Source organism: Dictyostelium discoideum (genome assembly GCF_000004695.1).
Source record: "Dictyostelium discoideum AX4 chromosome 6 chromosome, whole genome shotgun sequence".
NCBI classification, from domain to species: Eukaryota; Evosea; class Eumycetozoa; order Dictyosteliales; family Dictyosteliaceae; genus Dictyostelium; species Dictyostelium discoideum.
Genome location: NC_007092.3, coordinates 199,742 through 224,741, shown reverse-complemented (window position 1 = coordinate 224,741; position 25,000 = coordinate 199,742). Strand labels below are relative to the sequence as shown.

The 25,000-nt window shown below is 24.7% G+C and overlaps 6 protein-coding genes across 6 annotated transcripts in view; 4 read left to right on the top strand and 2 right to left on the bottom strand.

Annotated features, from left to right (window-relative positions):
* The window catches only part of DDB_G0291382 (hypothetical protein), a gene marked incomplete at both ends in the record, with an annotated part of 456 nt that extends 206 nt beyond the window's left edge, over positions 1-250 (top strand). Inside the window, one exon of the mRNA XM_630085.1 lies at positions 1-250. This exon is cut by the window's left edge and continues 206 nt beyond it. Coding sequence (XP_635177.1) covers positions 1-250 — 250 coding nt within the window.
* Positions 251-658: 408 nt separating this feature from the next.
* On the top strand, positions 659-10,478 carry atr1 (protein kinase, Atypical group; the record flags this gene model as incomplete). Its single annotated transcript, XM_630084.1, has 5 exons — positions 659-1,343; positions 1,431-1,954; positions 2,014-2,301; positions 2,402-3,001; positions 3,102-10,478. 5 exons carry the CDS (start codon positions 659-661, stop codon positions 10,476-10,478), a joined length of 9,474 nt encoding a protein of 3,157 aa, XP_635176.1.
* A 586-nt stretch (positions 10,479-11,064) lies between these two features.
* On the bottom strand, positions 11,065-18,790 carry forJ (hypothetical protein; the record flags this gene model as incomplete). The annotated part of the gene is made up of 2 exons (XM_630083.1): positions 11,065-15,824; positions 15,910-18,790. The coding sequence occupies 2 exons, from the start codon at positions 18,788-18,790 to the stop codon at positions 11,065-11,067; spliced, it is 7,641 nt and encodes a 2,546-aa protein (XP_635175.1).
* A 1,672-nt stretch (positions 18,791-20,462) lies between these two features.
* On the top strand, positions 20,463-21,105 carry adi1 (ARD/ARD' family protein; the record flags this gene model as incomplete). Its single annotated transcript, XM_630082.1, has 3 exons — positions 20,463-20,680; positions 20,781-20,901; positions 21,001-21,105. 3 exons carry the CDS (start codon positions 20,463-20,465, stop codon positions 21,103-21,105), a joined length of 444 nt encoding a protein of 147 aa, XP_635174.1.
* A 131-nt stretch (positions 21,106-21,236) lies between these two features.
* Positions 21,237-23,375, bottom strand: cct7 (chaperonin containing TCP1 eta subunit; the record flags this gene model as incomplete). The annotated part of the gene is made up of 2 exons (XM_630081.1): positions 21,237-22,889; positions 23,361-23,375. The coding sequence occupies 2 exons, from the start codon at positions 23,373-23,375 to the stop codon at positions 21,237-21,239; spliced, it is 1,668 nt and encodes a 555-aa protein (XP_635173.1).
* Positions 23,376-23,976: 601 nt separating this feature from the next.
* Positions 23,977-25,000, top strand: part of DDB_G0291374 (transmembrane protein) — a gene marked incomplete at both ends in the record, with an annotated part of 1,026 nt that continues 2 nt past the window's right edge. The window contains 4 exons of the mRNA XM_630080.1: positions 23,977-24,123; positions 24,235-24,388; positions 24,494-24,679; positions 24,866-25,000. The exon at positions 24,866-25,000 is cut by the window's right edge and continues 2 nt beyond it. Coding sequence (XP_635172.1) covers positions 23,977-24,123; positions 24,235-24,388; positions 24,494-24,679; positions 24,866-25,000 — 622 coding nt within the window. The remainder of the gene's footprint in view (positions 24,124-24,234; positions 24,389-24,493; positions 24,680-24,865) is intronic.

The window sequence follows — 25,000 nt, the reverse complement described above, 5'->3', positions numbered from 1 at the left end:
TATAAATTCATCAACATTTTCAAAAGATTCTTATACAAAAAGTAAACATTCAGTAACTTTCACTCGTGAAGGTATTTACACGTATCATTGTAAATATCATAATCAAACAATGCTTGGTTCAATTAGAGTTTTATCATCATCTTCTTCAATGTCAAATGATATAGATAGAAATCAAAATTCTAAAAAATCTTTACTAGGTTTATTATTTGCAACATTATTAGCCCTTTTAAAAATTTTTGTACTCTCTTAGGGGAAAAAAAAAAAAAAAAAAAAAAAGAGTTGAAAATATTATTTAGAAGTTTTCAATTCTAATGATAATAATAATAATAAAAAATAAACCAAATCGAGATCAAACAATTTAATAAGATGTATTTTAAAAAAAAGAATATTAAACAAACAGAGGAAAAAAAAAAAAAAAAAAATTAAATAAAATAAATAAATCATTTATTTTTTAAAAATAGATAATAAAATCATTGTTTTTAATTTTCTTAAAATCTTTTTTTTTCTTAGAAATTAATTATTTAATTTTAAATTCTTTTTTTTTTTTTTTTTTTTTTTTTTTCATTTTTTTTTTTTTTTTTTTCACTGTTTAACTTTTTTTTTTTTTTTTACATTTCCGATCTTTAATTTTTTATTTATTAATATATATTTATATAATATGCCTAGTGAGCAATTTCAAGAACAACAACGACAACAACAACAACAATATCAACAACAATTAGAAAGAGAAAGACAAGAAAAAGAACAAAATGAGAAAGAATCACTCATTTCAAATTTAGTAAGCCTAATTATTGAAATTCAACAATTAGGTGGTAATGAATATAATTCACAAAATCATCCAATCAATTTAAGTAAAGATTCAATAGTAGATGATAAAAATAATAAAAAAGATTTAGACACAACATCAGTCACAAATAATAATAAACAACAACAACAACAAAATAAAACTACACATAAAATACAACAAAAATATGAATTATATATATCACGAATTAGATCAATATTACCAGAATTAATAAATTCACATTTAGTATCAACTGCAAGTATAAGTGATATAAATCAAATTGTAAAATTAATTAGTTATTTAATTGAGAAAATTCCAAATAGTAGTTTAGCAATTGGCGATAGTAGTGGTGATATTTGCTTTTTCTTATTCAAATTGATACCTTTTCTCTCACATAAATCATCAACAAACATTTGTAGTCAACAACATCAACAATTGGATGAGAATGAAGAATTTACAGAGAATTTAATCACTGCAATAAAAGCAATGTTAAACTTCTTAAATGATGATGCAAATGTTTTATTATTATTTTTTAAAGAAACAATTTGTTTATTTAAAGGTAAATTAAACATTATATAATAGTTATGTTTTCATTACCAATTATATCGTACTAAAATATATTTATTTTATATATATATATATATAGATTGCATTGATTTTATTAAATGTTTAAATAGTAGTAATAATCAACAAGAACAAGAAAAATCAATATTTCCAATGGTATTAAAAACATATTGTGAATTATCGAGTTCAGTAATTATAAATTCAAATACAACAGGTAATACAAGTAGTTATTCAAAACATTATCAATCTTTAGATTTATTAGTACAAACTGAAATGGCATTTAATCAATATTCTAAAAATAACAACAATAATAATAATAATAATAATAATAGTGAAAAAGATAAGAATATTGAAAAAGAAAAGAGTAATAGTAATGATGATAATAGTAAATCAATTGATGAAGGTGTTATTATTGTAATATCATCTATTAATCGTTTAATTAATCTTCAATATGGTTTATTAGTATCGATTAGTAGTGTCATTGATAATTTTTCACCAATTTTATATTCAGTATCAATTGACCTTTGGGATGTTTTATCACAATATCTATTTTTATTAAATGATTTAAAACTTTCTTCATTTAAATATATGGCAAATTTTATTTATGTATGTATTAATTAAACTACTTTATTATTAAAGCATATACTAATTTTTCAATATTTTAGTCTTTATTAGTTTTATTTGAAAAATTATTAAAATTATCATCAAATCAAATACCTGCATTATTATATAATAATATTGTTGGTCAATTTTTTAATGTTTTATTACCAATGAGTATGTTACTCAATGATAAGGATTGTTCAAAGAGAAGGGAAGAGATTGACATAAAATTAACCTCAATCATACCATTATTATTTTCAAATGTACCAAGTTCAACATTATTTGATTTCTCTTCAATCATTTTACCAAATATTTTATTTATTATTAATAATACAAATTTAACAGAATTAAAGGTAATATATATATATATATATATATATATTATTTTTTATTTCTTTTTAAAAATTATTTAATCAATTACTAATAATTATAATTAAAATATTAAAATAATAGGTTTCAATTTTAGATATTTATTTAAATATATTAAAATTATCAGAATTACAATTTAAATCTATTTATAATTTAGTACCTTTATTTGGTGATGAAGGTATTCATGATAAATTATATCAATGTTTTGATTATGTTATTAATCAATCCTATTTAATTGATACTGATGATGATGATGATGATACTGATATTGATATATCATTAGAGATTTTAAATACATTAATTGATTATTCAAATTGTTTAAATATTTCAAATATTTATGAAAGTATATCAACAGTTACAAATTCAGTAAAGGATAAGAATATAGATAATAATACTGAAAATATTGAAAAAGATGATGGTGATGGTGGTGCTGGTGGTACTAGTGAAAATGTTAATAATAAACAAATTGAAAATCAAAAAAGTATTACAGAAGATTCTAAACAACAACAACAACAACAACAACAACAACCAACAATAGAACAACAAAAATCAATTAGAATTTATTTAAAAGCACTTCATCTCATTTTTAAAATTTGTAAAAATCATCATAATAGAGTTTCAGTAAAAGAATTAGTTAATTTATTCATAAATAATTTAAATTTTATTTATGATTTAATAATTCAAGTAAGTGTTTTTTTTTTAAAATAATATCCCTACCACTTTTTTTTTTTTTTTTATAAATATATTTATTTCATATTAATTTTTAATAATTATTCAATTATAGCAAAAAGAACTTGATAATTTATTTTTAGAGGTTTTAATGGATTTATTAAAATTATCAAGTACTGTAGAGATTGAATATTTACATAGAATTTCAACATTAAAATCAAATGAACAATTATTAGAATCATTATTTAAATTATCAACAATCGTAACAAATCATTCAACAATATTTAATTTAACAAAGTATGCTGAAATAATTAATTCAATTAAAGTGATCTCTTTCTCTTTAGTTTGTTGGTTACCATGCTCATATTATGTTAATGAAAGAGTTGATATTGTTTTATCAACTTTATCATTAAATAAATCATTGGTGAACTCAACAACAACAACAACAACAACAACAACAACAACAACAACAACAACAACAACAACTGCTACTACAAACACAACAACAACTACAGCTACAACAACAGATAAAAGTTCAAGTCAACAAAATGTTGGTGAATCAAATAAAAATAATCCAACTATCGTATCAAGTAGTCCGATTTTAGTTAATATATCAAGTGATACATCATCTTCAATGGGTGATTCACAAGCTATAAGTGCTAGTCAACAACAACAACGTAATAATAATAATAATAATAAGGGCGAAAAATATTTATCAAAATTAGATCAAAATTATTTAATTAATGTTATAAAATTATTGCCAGTATTCATTTCAAATATGTCACCAGTTAATTCTTTAGCAACCATTTCAACCAATCATCAATATCAAATCATGTGTAATGACATTATAAAGAGATTAGAGTCAATAATAGATTTAAATGTTACAAGTTTAATTTTAGATATGGTTGGTGTAATTGGTGGTAGTTTATATTGTTTGAAGGAAGGTTATTGTTTCTTTGAGAATCTAAATAGATGTACTTACTTAAACAATAACAACAACAATAACAACAACAACAACAACAACAACAACAACAACAACAACAACAATAATAATATTCAAGAACAAAATAACCTTATAATAATAAATAACTCTATTCTGCTCCAAAGATTTACTGATACTAAAAATAATAGAATTAAAATCGACCCATTACTATCAAATTATAATAATTTAGTTGGTTGTGGTATTTTTGAAGGTGTTTGGTTACCATTATGTTCTTGTAAATGTGTTACAGTTTCATCAGTATTAAATACAAATATTGTTGATTTAAATTTAAAACCTTATAGACCAATTCATAAATCACCACCATCAAACAATAATAATAATAATAATGAAAAAGATGAAACAATAATGGATATTGATAAAACGAATAATAATGAACAAATTTTAATTTTAGAATCAAAATATAAAGAGAATATTTTATTTTCAAAATTATTTTTGGAATATCATGACGGTCAAAATTCCGATTTGGATAATGATACTTCAATGATGACTAGTGGTGGTGGTGATGGTGATCATGATTCTTCGATAAAATATTTTTATTTGGGATTCACATTTAAAAATATTTTAATTCATAATTCACCATTACCATCAACATCGATTGAAGGTTTCTTTAAATTTTATTTAAATCTTTTATCGGCAAATAGAAATGATATCATTAGAAAATCAGTTATAAAGATTATAATTTCAATGTTAAAATTTAATTATCAAACTAATCCAGATGTTTTAACAAATTTCTTTTATCAATTACATCCACTTTATTCAAATAAAAGTGAAAGGGAGGATATTTTATTTTCAATTTTATATTTATTAAAAAAAATTGCAAATTTAATAATTCAATCACAAAAAGATCAATATATTTTAAATAATTCATTAAATAATAATAATAATAATAATAATAATAATAATGTTCAACAATTATCATCTTCAAGTTCATCACATAATAATCAACTAAATAATAATAATACAACGACAACAAATAATGATTCAATAACATGGCAAGATAAAATTTATTCAAATGATTTTATTTTAATTATATTTTGTACTTTAATTGAAAATTTATCAAGACAAACAACAATTAAAGTTAATTCAATTGAAACCATTGAATTTATTGCAAAGAAATTAAATCAAACACCAAAAACTTTAATGATGACAAATATGGCACAATATATAAATCCAAGAATTATTGAAAATCTTTATACAAATAGACAATCATTGGTGGAATTATGTAGATACTTTTTAGGGATAGGGTTGAATCAATTTTTAATTTCATCTTTACCAACTGTTATACCAGTATTAATTTTCAAGAGTTCAAATAATATTTTAAATTGTTTAAAAGATGAATTAAAAGATTTAAAAGAACTTTGTGGTCAAGATTATTTAATGGGATTAATATTTGAATATATTTTCATTCATGCTACCAGTGTGGAGAATTTAACAAGTTGCATTATATGCTTTTGTCGTTTTGCAGATTTCAATCAAGATGCAGTGGTTTCAAATTTACCAAAATCATTTATCAATTCGCTTATATTGAATTTGGCCAATGGTGATGGTCAACAAGCAAAGAAAGCTTTAGATTATGTTAGTCAATTCGTTGGTGGTGATATGACATTTGACAAATTCTTAATTAAGGAATTTTTAGGATCAATGAATTTCTTTACCATGATAATGACAAATAAACAAAAGAGTACTCAAGAAAAGTTAACAATGATGACCAGTTTTCATCGTTTATTGGGTTTAATGGGTCAATCTGTGGATTTATTCAGACCAAAGATTATGGCATTCTTAAGATTAGCAATTAAAACGCCAATGGAGGAGATTGCAATCGATGCTTGGTTTACTTTTATTCAATTATTAAAATTAGATAGTATTGGTCCAATATTAAATCAAATTGTATTCTCAATTTTACCATTTGTACAATCATATCCAGAGAAATCTTTATTAATTTTCGATTATTTAATTATAAAGAATCGTACTATTTTAAAACCTTATTTTAAAACTATTCCTTTCCTACCAAAGGAATATACAGTCTTAAAACCTTACATTCAAGAGTTAGAATCTAGTTCAGCAAATTTAACTACTCAAATTAAACAATTGATGGAATTATTCTCAAATGAATCGATTGAAGTTAAACTTATGTCAACCAATAAATTAAAAGAATTATTATCAGCCAATAAATCTATAATTCATGAAATGATTCAATTAGATTCTGATCCAATTTTAATAAATGATTTGGTTAAATCTTTATTAATTGGTTGTAGAGATCCATACTTAAAGTTAAGTGTAAATTTCTTAACATGTCTTGGTGAATTGGGTGCAATTGATCCTGTGAAATTAGATTTTAGTCTTAGAAATCAATCAACCGCTGAAAAGGATAAAGTTCAAATCGCTGCAGAATTAATTGAGAAATATTTAGCAAAGTTTGTTCTTTCACCAAGTAATCCAACTCCACAAGATAGAGCAGGTTATGCAATTCAAGAGATTTTAAAATGTTGTCAAGATACAAAATTATCAGAGAAATTATCAAATGAATGTAATGATATAATTAAACCATATTATTCTTCAGAATATATGTTACCTTTATTTTCAAAAAAGAATAATAATTTAGTTGGTGGTGGTGGTGGTAATGGTAATGGTGGTGGTAATGGTGTTAGTTCATCTGGTTCATCATCATGTTTTTATGGTTCAAATATGACTTATAAAAAATGGATAACAAGTTGGTTATCTGATTTATTATTTAAAACTAAAGGTTCACCAGGTTCAGCAAATAATGATTTAGATTCAATATTTATGGCATGTCGTGGTATTATAAAGGATGATTTAAAGATTTGTCATTATCTTTTACCATTGGTAATTTTAAATATCATTGAATATGGTAGAGAGAGTGATATTCAATCAATAAAGAATGAAATTTTAGAGGTATTAAATAATAATACAGATCTTAGTACTGATAATGGTCAAATTTGTACTCAAATCATTTTTCATGTAATCAATAGTCTAAACAATTGGATCGATGTTAGAAAGAGAAAATATTTTCTAACTCAACAACAAAGAACAGCCTCTCAAAAAGGAAAATCAAAAAAGTTGGAATCTCCACCAGATGTTGTCGTAATTGAACGTTTCTTAAATGGTATTCCAGAGAAAATTTTAGCTTTTGCTTCCTATAGATGTGGTGCATTATCTACATCATTAAGTTATATGGAATCATTAATTAGAAATGAAACTAGTCAAATATTAAAACAACAACAACAACAACATCAATTAAATCTACAATTAAATATGCAACAACAAAATTTACAATATCAACAACAACTTCAACAACAACAACCACAACAACAACAACAACAACAACAACAACAACAACAACAACAAGTTCAACAACAACAAATTCCAATATTAAATTCATCACAACCAGCTTCAATGGCAAGTGCTAGAGAATTAGCATTAAATAATAATTTACAATTATTACAAAAGATTTATCATGAAATGGATGATATTGATGGTTTAATAGGTTTATCTCATAAGAGAGTTGGTTCACCATCGAATGAAGAAAAGATAGTTGAATTGGAAAGTCAAGGATTTTGGGGTGATGCATTACTTTATTATAATACTGCATTGGAAAGATCACCAATTAATATGGATCTTAGAATTGGAGCACTCAATTGTCTATTCAATTTAGGTCAACATGAATCATTATTACTTCAAATTGAAGGTTTAAAACAAGAACCATGGTTAACTAATAAAGATCAATCTAAACTTGGTACCATTAAAATTCAATCATCTTGGAGATTATCACATTGGGATAAAATTGATGAAACATTATCTCAAACACATGAACCAAATTTTGAAGCATATTTGGGTAGAATTTTATATTCATTGGTTAAAAAACAAGAAAAAGAATTTAATTCAAACCTATTCCAATGTAGATCATTTTTAGCTCAACTTTTAAATGGTTCAGCTTTAGATTCTTATCAAAGATGTTATCCTTACTTAATTCAAGCACATATCCTTGAAGAAATTGAACAAAGTTATAAATTAATTCATTATAATGTAATTCCAATTGAAAATGTTACAATTACAAATAATAATAATAATATTGGTAATAATAACAATAGTAATAATAATAATGTTCAAAAACAACAAATGTTAAAGAAATTATTATCTGAATGGGATGATAGATTAAAAATTATTCAACCATCATTTAAACTTAGAGAAAGTATTCTTAGTGTTCGTAGAGAGATCTTAGAGATTGGTTCATTCTCGAAAGAAGTTATTGATTGTTGGATGAAAATTGGAAAGTATGCAAGACATGATAAAAAGTTTGAACTCTCTTTAAATGCAATTTTAAAACCAACACCATCACAACAAGATAAATTCTATTTCATTGAACATGCAAAATTAATGTGGAATCAAGGTCATAGTTTTGAAGCAATTAATATTTTAACTCAAGAATTAAAAAATAAATGGAATCCAATAATTAATAGTAATAATAACAGTAGTAATAATAGTAGTAGTAATATTAATATTAATAATGGTAGTAAATTATCATTATTAGGTTTACCACAAGAAGATTTATTTATAATTTCAAAAACTCATTTATTAATTGCAAGATGGAAACAACAATGTGGTATTACTCATCATTCAGAGCTAACTGAACATTATTCAAGTGCAACAGCTTTTGAATGGGAGAAAGGTTTCTTTTTCCTAGGTAGATATTATGATTCACTTTTATCAAATCTTAAGAGGGTTAATCAAAATTCACCAAATTCACCTCCATTAGATAGTGTTTCCTATGTCGATTATACTAGAAATATCATTTCATCCTATGGTCAAGCGGTTATATTAGGCCATTCTTATATTTATCAAACATTAACTAGAATTATAGCATTATGGTGTGAACTTGGTGTAATATTTAGTGATTTTAAAATTCCAGAGAAATCAACAAAAGTTACCTCTGATTCATTGGAATCCATAAAGAAAGCAATGTCAAAACTAGAGTTGGATGTACCTGCCTCAAATTGGTTAATGTTTTTATCACAGGTTGCCTCAAGAATCTGTCATAAAAACACTGATACATGGTTAATATTGGAAAAAATCATTATAAGGACAATGATAGAGTTTCCAAAACAATCGATTTGGATCATGATGATGCAATATCGTTCCAGTTCATCCATTAGAAAACAAAGAGCACGTACTTGTTTAGAAAAAGCCAGAAAAACTGATGCAATCAAAAAGAATCAAGATGAAACCATTCTATTGTGTGCACAATTGCTCGCAGTTTCAAATCATCCAAAGAAAGCCAATAAAAGATATAGTATAAAAATGTCTGAAATCTTTAAGAAACTCTATGAAATGAAAGATCTAACCGTTATCTTACCACTTCAATCCTCTTTAAATGTTAGTTTACCACCAAATGGTAAACCTGATAAATCCTATCCAGCATTTGGTTCATTACCTTTGATTGGTTCATTCGAAGATCAAATCGATATTATGCCATCCCTTCAAGGCCCAAAGAAAATCAATGTTAACGATCGTCAAGGTAATAGATACAGTTTCCTCCTCAAACCAAATGATGACCTTAGAAAAGATCAACGTGTTATGGAATTCAATACAATGGTCAATAAGCTCATAAAGAAGGATCCAGCTTGTAGAAAACGTAATCTAAAGATTAGAACTTACACTGTAATTCCATTCAACGAAGAGAGTGGTATCATTGAATGGGTTTCAAATACTGCCACCTTACGTTCCATTCTTGGTGGTATTTATGAAACTATGGATACTATAGGCATCGATAGATTTAATCAAATGGTAAACGCTAAAAAGGAGAAACATTATCTAGATCTCTTTGAAGATTTCAATAGATTCTTCCCACCAGTACTACATAAACATTTCATTACAAATTTCCCTGAGCCTTCTGCTTGGTTAGATGCAAGAGATGCATTTGCTCGATCTTGTGCCATCATGTCAATGGTTGGTAGTGTATTGGGTTTGGGTGATCGTCATACTGAAAATATTCTATTGGATTCAATTACTGGTGAATGTGTTCATATCGATTACAATTGCTTGTTTTGGAAAGGTGAAACTTTTACTGTTCCAGAGAGAGTACCATTCCGTTTAACTCGTAATATGGTAGATGTTTTCGGAGTTTTAGGTGTTGAAGGTACATTCAAAACAGTTTGTGAAAATACATTAAGAGTTCTTAGATCAAATAAAGAGGTTTTACTTCGTGTTTTGGAAAACTTTATCTATGATCCTTTTCTTATATTATTTGACAAGAAAAATCAAAACTCTAATAATAATAATAATACTCATTTTGGTGAAGTTGAAAATGATCAAGCAGTTGAAATTTTAAAAAGAATTAGTGCAACATTACAAGGCATTCCAACAGTTGGTTTACAACTTTCAATTGAAGGTCAAGTTAATCATTTAATTCAAGAAGCTACTAATCCAAAACATTTATGTAATATGTATGTTGGTTGGTGTAGTTGGTATTAAATTAAAATAAAATAAAATTAAATAAAATAAAACTATGTAATAAAATTTATAAAAGATAATTTATTTATAAATTTAATTTAATTATTAAAATTAATCATATTTTTTAAAATAACTTTTTCAATACCAATTGGTGAAAATTTGAAAAAAATTGTTGGTTGTCCAAACATTTCCCAATAAATATATTTTAAAAAAAAAAAAAATTAATATTTAATAATTAAAACAAAATATTAAAATGCTTTGGAGCATATTTGTAAAAAAAAAAAAAAAAAAAATCAAATAAAAAAATTTAAATAATTATTAAAATTATCCAATTAATTTTTTTTTTTTTTTTTTAAAATGTCTCTGATTGTTTTAAATGTTATTCCATGAGACTTTTATGATTCAAATAAAATAATAATTGAATTTTAAAAGTATTTGAGATATTATATAAATAAAAAATGAAATCCACATTATTTTTAAATTCTTCAACTTTATTATTTATTAATTTAATTATTTTAAAAATAAAACTAAACACTTTTTTTTCTCTTTTTTTATAAATAAAAAGGTAATAATATAATTTTTATTGTTTTTTTTTCGTTTATTTAGTTTATACAGGTTGTTGATAAAAATTTGGAGGTATAATTATTACCTTTGGTATATCAGTACTTTTAATTCCAAGTTGTTCTGGAGTTTGAACCTTTTTATGATCAAAGAAATCTGGAGTTTTTAAAGTGGAAGAAGTAGAAGACACAGCACCTGGAGATGGTTTGCATGAGGTAATTGATGAAGATGGTGAAGCAACTAAATTATTTCCGTTCATACTTCCCAAGGAACTATATGAAGTGTTATTACTGATATTACCAGAACTTATATTTTTTGTCGGAGGACTTTGGTTTGGTGGTTGGATAATTGGAAAAGGGTTTGATGTAGGTGAAGAAGAAGAAGAAGAAAAAGAAGATGATGATCCAACATCATTTAAACTATTATTATAATCTATATTACTATTATTATTATTGTTGTTGTTGTTGTTGTTGTTGTTGTTGTTGTTGTTGTTGTTGGTGTTATTAGATTTTGAAGATTGATCAACAGATTTTGATTTTTTATGTGAAAATAATTTCTTTGAAAAGTCAATAATCTTTGTAACAGTTTTTGGTTTCTTTCTTGATTTTTCATTTTCATCAACAGATTCTATTTCACCATTTAAAGTATTATCGGTTGATTTACTCTTTGAATGAGATTTCTTATGTTTTTTAAATAGATTTGAAAAACTATTTTCTCTTGGTGGTGAAGTATATCCAGCGTTGCTAGCATTTGAGCTTTGCTCCAAACTTGATGATGAGGGTGAAGCTTGATCAACAAATCTAATATTACCTTCTTTCTTTGATTTTGTTGTTGCTGTTGAATTAGATATTGATGATGAAGGTGGAGTAACATGTTGTTTACGGAGATTTCTATTTCCAACTGGTTGTAAACTGGCTGCTGATAATGGAGTGGATTGAGATGAACCAGAAACTGAAGAAGAGTTTGAAGATGCCGATGATGGGTATTTAACAGGTTGTAATGTTGGTTTGGTAAATGTTTGTTCTCTTTCAAATGGTGATTGAGTTGATTTTATTACCTCTGTTAAATCAGAAGCATTACTTGGTGAACTATTAGTTGATGTGGTAGAAGATGGAAATGGATTTGCAATATATGGTTTTGGTTTTGGAATATATGTTGTTTGGGGTTTTTGTTGAGGTTTATAATGTGATTGTAATGGAGATGATGGTTGAGCTGGTTTCAATATTTGTTGAGTTGGTTGTTGTGATAAAGAAGATGGTGATTGTGGTTGAACTTGTTTTAATTGTGGATGATGTGTTGAAATAGTGGTGGTTGTTGTGGATTGTTGTTGTGGTTGTTGTTGTTGTTGTTGTTGTTGTTGTTGTTGTTGTTGTTGTTGTTGTTGTTGTTGTTGTTGTTGTTGTTGTGGTTGTGGTAGTTGTTGTTGTTGTTGTTGTTGTTGTTGTTGTTGTTGTTGTTGTTTTTGTTGTTTTTGTTGATTATCATCAATACCATTTTTATTAACTACCATTGATGATGAGGATGAGGAGGATGATGATACTGATTTAAGATTATTTAAACCATTAATAACATTGGTTTGAACTAAAGATTCTAAACTTGAAGTTGAAGAATTGTTTGAAGATTTTGAAGATTTTCTACTTAAATTTGAATTATGACGACGGATTGCTGATAAAGTTTTATTTGGATTTGGAAGAGGTGATTCATTTTCAACTTGTTTAACAATTTGAGAAACATTTTTACCTTTTTTAATTCTGCTTGAATCAGTTCTAGTTGATCTAATTTGAGTTTGTTTTAATAATAGTTTTTGTTTAATTGAATTTATGGTTATATTTTCTTTTTGGAATAAATCTAAATCACCAAAACCAACCGATGATGGATTCTTTGTTGAGTTTATATTTTGTAATGATTTATTTCTAGAGAATACGGCACTACTACTGGTTCTAAATTTATTGGTTGAATTTAATTTACCATTGAATGTTTTGAATTGTCTTTGTCTTTCTTGTTGAATCTTTCTGTCCTCTTCAATGATACCAGTTTGTTTTAATTTAATATCTCTAAAATCTTTAGTAATAACTTCTTTTGATTGGGTTTCTTTTTCTTTTTCATTTATTGTTACTGGTGGTGGTGTTGTTTGTGTAGTTGTAGTTGTTGAGGTTGTAGTTGTTGGAACTAAAGGTATAGGTTTAGTTTGCATTGTAACTATAGTTGGTTTTTCATTTACTGAAACAATTTTTTCAACTTTAATTGGTGTTGTTGTTGTTGTTGTTCCCATATTATGGATTTCTTTTGAATCTTTTGCAATTGGTAAAGAATCTTTTGGTTGTTTTTGTTCCATCATAATAAAAGGATTTGACATTAATTGTGAATTAACCTTACTATTTGGAGAATATGATGATGATCTTGAATGGGTTTTATTAGATTCTTGTAAACATTCTGATAATGATGGGATTTGTTTCTTTGATGATGATGAAGATGGAGATGTTGTTGTTGATTTTGATCTTGAATGACCAAATAATAGAGCTTTTCCTTTTGATATTGTTCCTTTTTCTTTTTCTTTGATTTTTTCTTTATCTTTATCCATTGATGAATTTGAGATAAATTCTTTCTTTATTTCAGATTCAGTATTGTGTGATTTCTTTCCAGTTATTGTTGATGATGATGATGATGATGATGATGATGATGATGATGATGATGATGGTTGAATATTATTAATATTTTTATCATAAATTGAAGCTTTTTCACTAATTGCAGTTGAAGTAAATGGTGACATATTTGGTGATGGTGATTCTACTTGTTGTTTTCTTAAAGTTTTTGATATTGAATTTAAAGTTGCTTTTAATTTTGGTGAAATTGAAGATACCTTGAATTTTGGAGATCTGAAAATTGGAGACTTAAATGATTCTTTCTTATCTCTACTCTTTATGGATGGTGAAGGTTCTGCAGATGCAGCTGATCCAACTTTTGGAGTGATTTGAATTGGCTCCACCACAGGTTCTTGTTCTGATTTTGATCTCTTTTTTCTTAATTTTGATAAGAAACCAAGTTTTGATAATTCCAAATTATCATTTTCAGTATTGGCATTAACATTAGTTGATAATGATGACAATGATGCCGATGAAGAACTTTCATCATTAATACTACTTGAAGATGGTAAATTTGATAATTTTGATTTAGTACTATGATCATTATTTTGAGTTGGTTTATTTTGTTGTTCTTGATATTTCTTTGATTTTGGTAATGCAGCAATTCTAATATCTTCATTCTCTTTATGAACTTTCAATACCAAATTAATGAAATTGAAAATAATTTGAAAGAATTCTTCTGGTTGAATGTTTTCTTCACAAAAGTAAGCTATTGTTGATTGATAAGTTTCTTCAACTTGTTTGATAAATATTTGTAAACTATCGAGATGTTCAGCTTTTGAAGAAGTGAATTTCTTAAACTTATGAGTGAAATTATCTGAACCAATTTGTTTAATTTGTAGCTCCAATTCTTTTTGAACCATTGACATACCACTTTTAAGTTGCTCAAATTGAGACAACATCTCTGACCATAGAATTCTTGACGCTTGTTCCAAATGTGGTATTGTTGATTTTGTAATTAAAAACTGTGGATACTTTTCACTAATGAATTGAATGATATAATTTAAGAGAGAAGTTTTATTATCCAATGATTTTGTATTACCAACGGTCAATAGAAATCCCAATTTAAAACCTTCAGCATTTCCTCTTGAAGAACCTGCATTCATATAATTACCAATTCTAAGTATAAAATGTAATAAACCATGAAATGAAGTGGAAGACATTATAGAGGTTGAAACTTGTTGAACACATTTAGCATTTAATACCAATTCTTGTAGAGTTGATTCAAATTGAATTTTATATTCTATACACTCTAAACGTTGTCTAATCTTTGGAACTTTTAGAGTTTCGATAATAAATTGATCGACATCTGATAGTTGAGATTTATCACCTTCATACTTTTTAAATTGTTCTTCCTCTTCATTGGTTGCAACTATATGAAGTAAAACCCTAACCATATCTTTTGATAATTTTTTATCATCCATTGAAGTTAAACAATCGATAACCCAAATTGGTGTTAATTTATACTTTGAAATAAGAATACTAACAGCATAGGATCTTCTTGGATCTAATAATTCAAGTTTCTCTTCTTTCTCTTTTTCAATACCATCTTTTGGTGAACCTTTCCCATTTGCTGGTTTCTTTTGACAAAATAATTGTTCTATTTGAATTTTATCCAATTCAAATTTATCTGATTTATTTTCCCAAATTGTTTTCTTTGTCTTTGCAACTGGTACCTTTGACCAAAATAATTGTTTCATTGGTACTGATGGTTGTTCTTCTTTAACTTTTACAACTTTACTACCAATACCACCAATTGGTGGTGGTGGTGGTGGTCCTCCTTTACCTCCTTTTGGTGGTGGTGGTGGTGGTGGTGGTGGTCCTCCACCTGAACTTTTTCCTGGTGGTGGTGGAGGTGGTGGTGGTGGAGGTGGTCCTCCACTAGATGATGGAACATCTGATTCGTTATTATTATTGCCTCCAGGTGGTGGAGGTGGTGGTGGTGGTACTGATGCTGAAACTATTTGTGCATCTTCAGCAGGTGAATTGTTTATAGTCTTTTTTGTTGAATCTTCTTCAGTATTAGGTGATTTATTTACACTTGAATCAACTTCAATATTTTTCGCTGAACTATTATTATTGGTAGTATTGTTACATGTATTATTAAAACTTGGAATCAATATTTTAATCTTTTCTTCTAAAACTGGAATTGATTTTTGATATTCTATTTTTAAAAATGATTTTCAATAAAAAAAGGTTAGATACTAATAAATTAGTAAAAAATCATTAAATAGAAAATAAATACAAACCTTGTTCATTTGATATTGAACTTGAAATTATTTTTGAAAAATCAGATAATAAAGTTAAAGCAGAATTTGAATCCATTTTTGGTTTATTATTAGTATTATTATTGTTGTTATTATTATTATTTGCAATTTTATATAAATCAGTTAATATTGAAGTTATTATATTATTACTATTATTACCAATTGAAGTATTATTATTATTTGAAGTAATTAAAGGATTTTTTGAAGTTGGTGAAGTTGGAACTGAAGTTGAAAAATTGGATTTCAATTCATTTTGTAATAACAATACTAAAGATATTGGATCTTTTAAATTTAAAGTTTTACAATTAAAATTATTTTTTCGAGTATTTAAATTATTATTATTATTATTAATGTTATTATTATTACTATTATTATTATTATTATTATTTGTATTATTATTATTATTATTATTATTATTATTATTTTGAGAATTATTTATTGAATTTGATGAGATTGATGATGAAGATGATGAAGAATTAAAATTATTATTAAATTTTGTTAATTGAATTGACATTTCTTTAATTGAAGAATCTAATACTAAAAGATCATTAATTTTACCAATACCTAATGATTGTAAATCTGATTTTATTTTTGTAAGAGTTGTTTGATTTTTACAATTTGAAAGTAATGAATTAATTAAAGTAAGTGATTGTAATTTATATTGAAAATCAGATTCAAATACCATACTTTCAACTAACCATTTAAATTTTAATTTATCTTTTTTAATTGAATGTATTTTTTCAATTGAAGAAATGATCATTTTATGACAAATTTCATTACTAGTTATTGAATTTAAAAATTGAAGAAATTGTGATTTAGTTTTAACTGAATGATTTGAATTTTGTTGATTCAATAAGAATAACATAAAAATATCATTAAAATTTAATTCATTTGATTTTGATAGTTGTTTTAATGCATTTTGATTTGATTTTGAACAAGTAAAAATTGTGGATAAAATTGATAAACATTCGATATCAATGGCCTGATCGATTTCATTATATCTTAATTTTTTGTAATTTGATGATAGTAAATCGACAATCATTAAAATACAATCGGTTTGAATGAAATTCTCTTTCCATTGATCATCACTTGTTTTAATAGTTGATAAAAGTAATTGAATATTCTTTAGTGTTGGTTCATTCTTTAAAATTGAAACGAAACCTTCGGGTTTTGTTGATAAATTTGACATTTTAAATGATGGTGTCCTATTAATAACTTTTTTAGTTACTGATACATTACTACTATTTGGTGTAACATTAATTGGTGTTGTACCACTACCACCGCCACTACTATTAACAGATGATGAACCACTACCACCACCACTTATTGTTGTTGTTGTTGAACTACCAAAACTATTGGTACTATCATCTAAACTATCTTTTAAGATTACAATTGCTTTTAATAATTTACCCTTTTCTTCATCAGATAATGATGAAATATTACTTTCGAATGTAAATGATAATGATGAAAAATCTGGTGTTGATAGGGTAATTTTTGATTTATCGTCTAATTGAACTCTTTCACCTCTATTCAATTTATTTCCATTAACCCAAGTACCATTTGTACTATCATTATCCTCTATATATATTAATAAAAATTCCATAAATTTATTAAATGATGATGATGATGATGATTTTGATGATAAAGTACTAGATGTTGATGATGATGATGAACAAACTCCTGTTGAATCGGTTGAAATTTCTGAACTTTCTGAATAGGTTGTTAATGATTCAGCATTATCATTATTATTATTAGTCGTCGCTGTTGTTATTGTATTACTTGACGGTATTATTGTTGAAAGTGGTTTTGGTGAATTATTAAGACTACCATTTGAAATACCATATGGTAAAACAGTTTTATGCAGTATTATTTTAAAATGATTTGAAGATACTACTTTTTCATCATCAAAATTATAATCTGCTGAACCTCTTCCAAATGATGTTTCAATTTGATTTAATTCCATATCTTTATATTTTTTACAATTTGATTTTAACATACCCCACAATTGAATTTTCTCTTTAATTTTATTTTCAACTATAATATTTGGTGTTATGGCTGAATTTGGTGTTGAATTTGTAGTGTTACTATTATTATTACTATTTGTATTATATATTGAATTTTTATTTCTTGGTGAGTTTAATGTTGGTGTTGTATTATTATTATTATTATTATTATTATTATTATTATTATTATTATTATTATTATTATTATTATTATTATTATTATTATTATTATTATTATTATTATTATTATTATTTAGGTGTGCTCTAGGTGAATTATTTTTTGAGGGAGTTATATTCTTATCAAACGATTTAACTAATTGATTTTCTTTTAGTGGTGATGATGATAATGAATTATTATTATTAAAATTTGATAAATTTTCGCTTGATTTTGAACTTAATGCATTCATTATTGATTTTAAATTAGTTGAAACACCTTTATTAATTACGCCTATATTATTATTATTACTATTACTACTACTACTACTATTTAATTTATTTTCACCACTTGTTTTTATACTTCGTAAATTTATTGAACTTTCTGAAAGTGGAGTATTGTCTTTACTACCACTTGTACTATTTTTTAAAATTCCATTATTATTATTATTATTATTATTATTTGAACTGATTTCGCCAGAATTACTACTACTACCACCACTTGTAATACTGTTATTACTATTTTCAACTGACCTTCCAATTTTAATTAAACCATTTGTTGATTTATTTAAAGAATCAATTCTACCCTTTACGAATGAACTACTGCTATTGCTGTTGTTATTATTGTTATTATTACTGTTATTATTATTTTCATTATTATTATCACCCATATGCCCATTGTCTATATTATTTGTATTTTCTTCCATTGTAAAAATTGAAAAAATAAATTATTTGTTTAAAGAAATTATTTTTTTTTTTTTTTAAATATTTTTTTTTTTTTTTTTTTTTATAACAATTGATATTTGATATTTGAATTTGATAATATATTATAATTTTATGTGAATTTTTATTTCCTAATTTAAATTTCCATTATGATCTTCTTTTTTTTTGAAAAAAAAAAAAAAAAAAAAATATATATTAAAATATTATTATTTAATTTTTAAAATAATTTGAATAAATAAATAAAAAAATAAACTAAATAGACTATTAAATTAACCCAATAACGTATTTGTATCCTACTAATTTGATTAATTTTTTTTAGTAAATTTGGAAATTTATTATTTAAAATAATATATTGGATAAAAAAAAAAAAAATTAAAAATATTAATAAATATTTAATTTAAAATATATATATGTACAATATTGTTATAGTATTAAAAAAGAATTAAAAAAAAAATAATAGTAATAATAAATAATAAATAATAAATAATAATTTTAATGAATAAAAACAAATAATTATTTTAAAAAAAAAAAAAAAAAATTGATTACTGCTCCAATTATATGTGTGAAATTAATAAGAAAAAAAAAATTAAATTTGATAAAAACAAAAATATTGTTTGTATAATTTAAAATATATGTTATTATTATTACTATACAATTACCCATTAAAATAAAAATTAATATTTAATTTTATAAAAATTCAATCTATTAATAATGAAGAGATAATGAAAAAGAGAGCGTGTGTGTGTGAGATTTCAAAATTAATAATCGTTTTTATGGTATTTTTGATGTATATCTCTATAACTAAAATAATAATATTTTATTATTTAGAATTAAAATGTTTTTATTAATATAATTAATAGTGTGTATACATACAAAATTAAAATTACTACTTTGTGTATATTTTTTTTCCTTTTTTTTTTTTTTTTTTTTTTTAATAATATTTACTACAATATTAACAATAATAATAATAAATATGTGTGGTAAATAATAGTGTGGGGTGTAGGATAAAAGAAAAAAAAAAATTTTTATTAAAAATTATATTATTATTTTTTAAATTAATTAATTAATTAATTAATTAATTATTTATTTTAAAATAAATTTAATTAATTTTGGTTTTTTTTTTTTTTTTTTTTTTTTTTTTTTTTATTTTATTTAAATGGAGTGTGGATAGTTTAAATTCTTTTAAATTTAACATTGAACGGGTTTTACATATAAATAAAGTAATTAATTTTTATAGAAATATGATGTTAAGTGGTGAGTGTGGTGAGTTGGGTGGTAGGTGGGGGGGTTGTTTATTAAAATAAACTTTTATTCAAATTCCAAAAAAAAATAAAAAAAAAAAATAAAAAATTTATATTAGGGTTATTTAATTACTTTTTTTATTTTTTTTTATATAATATTATTTTATTTATTTCCTAAAAAGAAATAAATATTTAAAATTTTTTAATTGAATCAAATTTTAAATTTTAAATTCATTGTAACATTGTTAATCTTATTATTTTTTTCTTTCTTTCCAGTTTTACAATTTTTTTTTTTTTTTTTTTTTTTTTTTTTCCAAATTTTTTTTTTTTTTTTTTTTTTAATTTTATTATTTTTTTAAATTTATTGTTTTTTTTTTTTAATTGTCTCCGATAAATTTAATATTAAAACTAAAAAATGAAAAGTTATTTTTATGATAATGAAAGTGATGTAATTTCACTTGACTATTTAAAAGAACACAATGTATTATATTTTCCAATGGATAGGGAAAAGGAAAATTATAAAGAACCTTTAGAGACCCTTTGTAAAGAAAGAGGTTACAAAAATAGAGATGAAGTTAAATTATCAAAAGAAACACCAGGTTTAGAAGATAAATTAAAAATTTTCTTTGAAGAGTATTTATTTATTTATTTAAATAATAACTAAAAAAAAATACTAATTATTATTATTATTATTGTTTAAAAAAAATAAAAAAATTAAAAAAATAAAAAATAGACACTTACATGATGATGAAGAAATTAGATTCATTTTAGATGGTTGTGGTTTCTTTGATATTCGTGATAAAAATGATAAATGGGTTAAAATTAAAGAAAAAAAAGGTGATTTAATTATAGTTGTATGTATTAACATTATTATTATAATCCAAAATGAAATGAAAAAAAATTAAAAAAAAAACGATTTACTAACAATGAAAAAAAAAAAAAAAAATTAATAGCCAGCAAATATGTATCATCGTTTTGCACTTGATGAAAGTAGAAATATTCATGCAATGAGATTATTTACTGATGCTCCAAAATGGGTACCAATTAATAGATATTAAATAAATTTTTTAAAATCTTATTTGTATACATTTAATTATTTTTTAATTTTTTTTTTTTTTTTTTATTTTATTTTATTTTTTTTTTTTTTTATTATTATTTAATTAAATTTGTTTTTTTTTTTTTTTTTTTTTTAACCTCTACCTCTCATTGCTTGAACACCTCTACCACGTGATAAAGCTTGACGTGTTTGGTTATTAATTTGTGGACCAGCTTGAGCTTGTTCAGCTTGATTATTTTGAACGGTTTCATCAACAGAGAGGATTAAACAAGTTGCTTCAGTTGCGGCAACGATTGAATTGAGTTTAACGAGAGATGGTTCCCAAATTGCAGATTCATAGGTATCACAAATACCTTCGTTTACAATGTCAACACCAAACCATTTTTCACCTTGAGCATGTTTTTGTCTTAATTGATTGAGGATATCGGTAGAGTCGAAACCAGCATTATCGGCGATTTGTCTTGGGATGACTTCGAGTGCTTTAGCGAAAGCATTGATGAGGAGTTGCTTCTTACCTTCAATGGAGAGGGAATAGTCACGAAGATATTTAGAGACTTCCATTTCAATAGCACCACCACCGGCAACCACTGATCTATGTTTACGGGCACGTCTAACGATCATGATAGAATCGTGAAGGGAACGTTCGGCCTCATCGATGAATTGTTCACCACCACCACGAAGGATGATAGTGGCGGTTTGGGTCATTGTGCAGCCAGTGAACAAGTTGTAACGTTGACCACCTACTTGAACCTCTTCAAAGAGGTCGCAGGTACCAATTACGTCTGGGATGATATTGGATGTAGTGTTTTGGATGGCAGCACCGGTGGCACGACAAACACGACGAATGTCATCATCAGGTACACGACCAGCACAAAACATATTCTTGTCGGCAAAGAATTGGGTGGCCAAATCACCAATGGCCAATTTGGAGAGGACGACATTGACACCGCTTGCATGGATGGCTTCGAGTTTGTCAAAGAACAACTTCCACTCTGCATTGACCAATGATTGATATTTAGTTGGGTCAGAGATACGAATCTCTGCATTGTCTTTCTCTGCCTTTAATTCCAATTCAATGTTGAGACAGAGTACTTTTGGATTTTTGATGTGTTTTGGTTGTTGCTCGAAACCTGCATAGAAAAAGGTACGTTTGAAGGCGGCACCAGCAATGAATTGAGAGTCACCCAAACCACCACCACTCTCCTTCTTGATGCCAATCATATCGAGATCGATATTGTCGTCCAACAATTGTACGGCGTCTACCACCATTTTACTAAAGAATTGTTTGTGAGAGGCGATTAATTTAGAGTTCATCGAGGTTGAAGCACACTTTTCGAGGAATTCTCTCATGTTTTCTGGTTTGATATCTACGCTCAACTCTTGAATCTTTTGTTTAGCCAATTCACATGCACTTCTAAAGGCACGGATTATAATTTGTGGATGAATACCCTCCTCGAGGAATGGTTTGGCTGCTTTAAGGAATTCACCTGCTAAAATCACTACACTGGTTGTACCATCACCAACTTCTGAATCTTGACTCTTTGCTATATCTACCAATGTACGTGCTGCTGGATGTACAATATCTAATAATTTCATAACGGTGGCACCATCGTTTGATATGGTAACCTGTCTTTCGCTTTGATAGATTAATTTATCCATACCACGTGGTCCTAATGTTGTACGTACTGTATCTACGATTGCACAACATGCATTTATATTACTAATTAATTGTGGTAAACCTTGTGATGTATCTGTACCTTCTTTTAAAAGTACAATTGGTGGTCTCTATAATAATAATAATAATAATAATAAATTTCATTTAAAATTTTTCATTTATTGATTAATTGAAAATTCCAAAATTATTAATTTAATTAAATTAATTTAATTCATTTGTATTTATTTGATTTGTTCATTCATTTGTTCATTCGTTTGTTTATTTGTTCGTTCGTTTGTTTATTTATTTGTTTATTTATTTATTTGTTTTATTGATTGATTGATTGATTGTTTGTTTGTTTGTTTGTTTGTTTGTTTGTTTGTTTGTTTGTTTGTTTGTTTGTTTATTTATTTGTTTGTTTTTAATTGTTTGTTTGTTTTTAAAAATAAGAATATGGTGAATTGTTAATATTTGAAAATTTGGGGGTTTGATGTTTTTTTTTTTAAATATTGAAAAAAAAAAAATTAAAAGATAGTTTGGTGAGTATTTGATCAATATATATAGTGTAATAGTGATAAATAAAGGTTTAATATATTTCTTACAATCATTTGAGACATCTTTTAGGGTATATGTATAGAAGGATTTATTTTGACCACCAAATTCAAAAATATAAATTCAAAAAAAAAAAAAAAAAAAAAAAAAAAAAAAAAAAATGAAAAAAATGAATTTTTTTTTTTTTTTTTTTTCATTGTTTTTTAAAATTTTGAAAGCGAAGCCATTTGGAGAGACAAAAAAAAAAATGAAATAAAAATAAAAAAAAAAAATAAAAATAAAAAAAAAAAAAAATTGGCTTTTTTGGTCTTGATTATTATTATTATTGGTTTTTTTTTGGAATCCCCCCAATTCCTCCAATTTTAAATTAATTTAAAATTAATGGGTTTTTTTTTTAAAAAACCCCCGGGGGCCAATTTTAAAATTTTTCCTTTTTTTTTTTTTTTTAAAATTTTTTTTTCCTTTAAAATTTTTTTTCCAAATTTAATTTTTTTTTTTTTTTTTTTTTTTTTTTTTTTAAATTAATTTTGAAAATCAAATTCAAATTCAAATATATAATATAATTTAATATATATTTCCAGAAATTTTTTGATTGGTCTTCCCTCCAAAAAAAAAAAAAAAAAAAAAAAAAAAAAAAAAAAAAGAAAATAAAATTAAATAAATAAAATGTTTTTAAGTCTTCTTATATTACTTAGTTATGCATTAGGGTTTGTTTTTTGTGTTGTCTGTTTAGCATGTGGGTTATATTATTTTTCAGAATTGGTCGAAGAACATGCAACAGTAGCAAAAAGATGGATTAAGTATACTATGTGGGTATGTTTTAAAACATCAATTATTAAATAAAAATATTATTAATTAATAAATAATAACAAATGTACCAACATATTTCATATTTTCAAAAAAAAAAAAAAAAATCACTATTAGTTTGTAATGGGAATTATATTTTTGTTAGGAATATTTGAAGATTTAGATTTTACAAGTTTATTATTTAGTTTTATAGGTCATTGCTGTTATTATACATTATTAACAGAATTTCCATTTGTAACTTTAACTGGTTATAAATTTATATTAAGCGTTTGTAAGTTTCAAAATGATATATCATATAAATATATATTCGATTATTTTCAAAAATAAATAAAGGATTGATTCCACTAATATTATGGTATTATCTTTATATATATAGTATCATTTATAATTAGTCATATTTCATGGTTTATTTATTTTAGAAATACAGAGAATTGGTATCCATTTGGCGAAATCATTGCAATATTTACATTTTGTGTTTGGTTAATTCCATTAATATTCTTTATTTCATTAGCTGCTAATGATAATTCTTTACCAATGGCAAATAGCTATTCATCACATTCAAGTAAGTATTTAATATTCAATAGATTTTATTAGTGGAAATATTTTATTAATATATATATATCTCATCATTATTATTATTATTATTATTATTATTATTATTATTATTATTATTATTATTATTATTATTATTATTATTATTATTATTATTATTATTATTATTATTATTATTATTATTATTATTATTTAGATTCAAATATAATTGGAGTTGATAGCGAATTTACAAAAAAGAAATCAAGAATAAGTGTTTTAAAATCAATGTTTGCGTGGGCAAAAGAAAAGACCTCTGATATTACTGGTCAAAAATCAATGAAACATTATTATT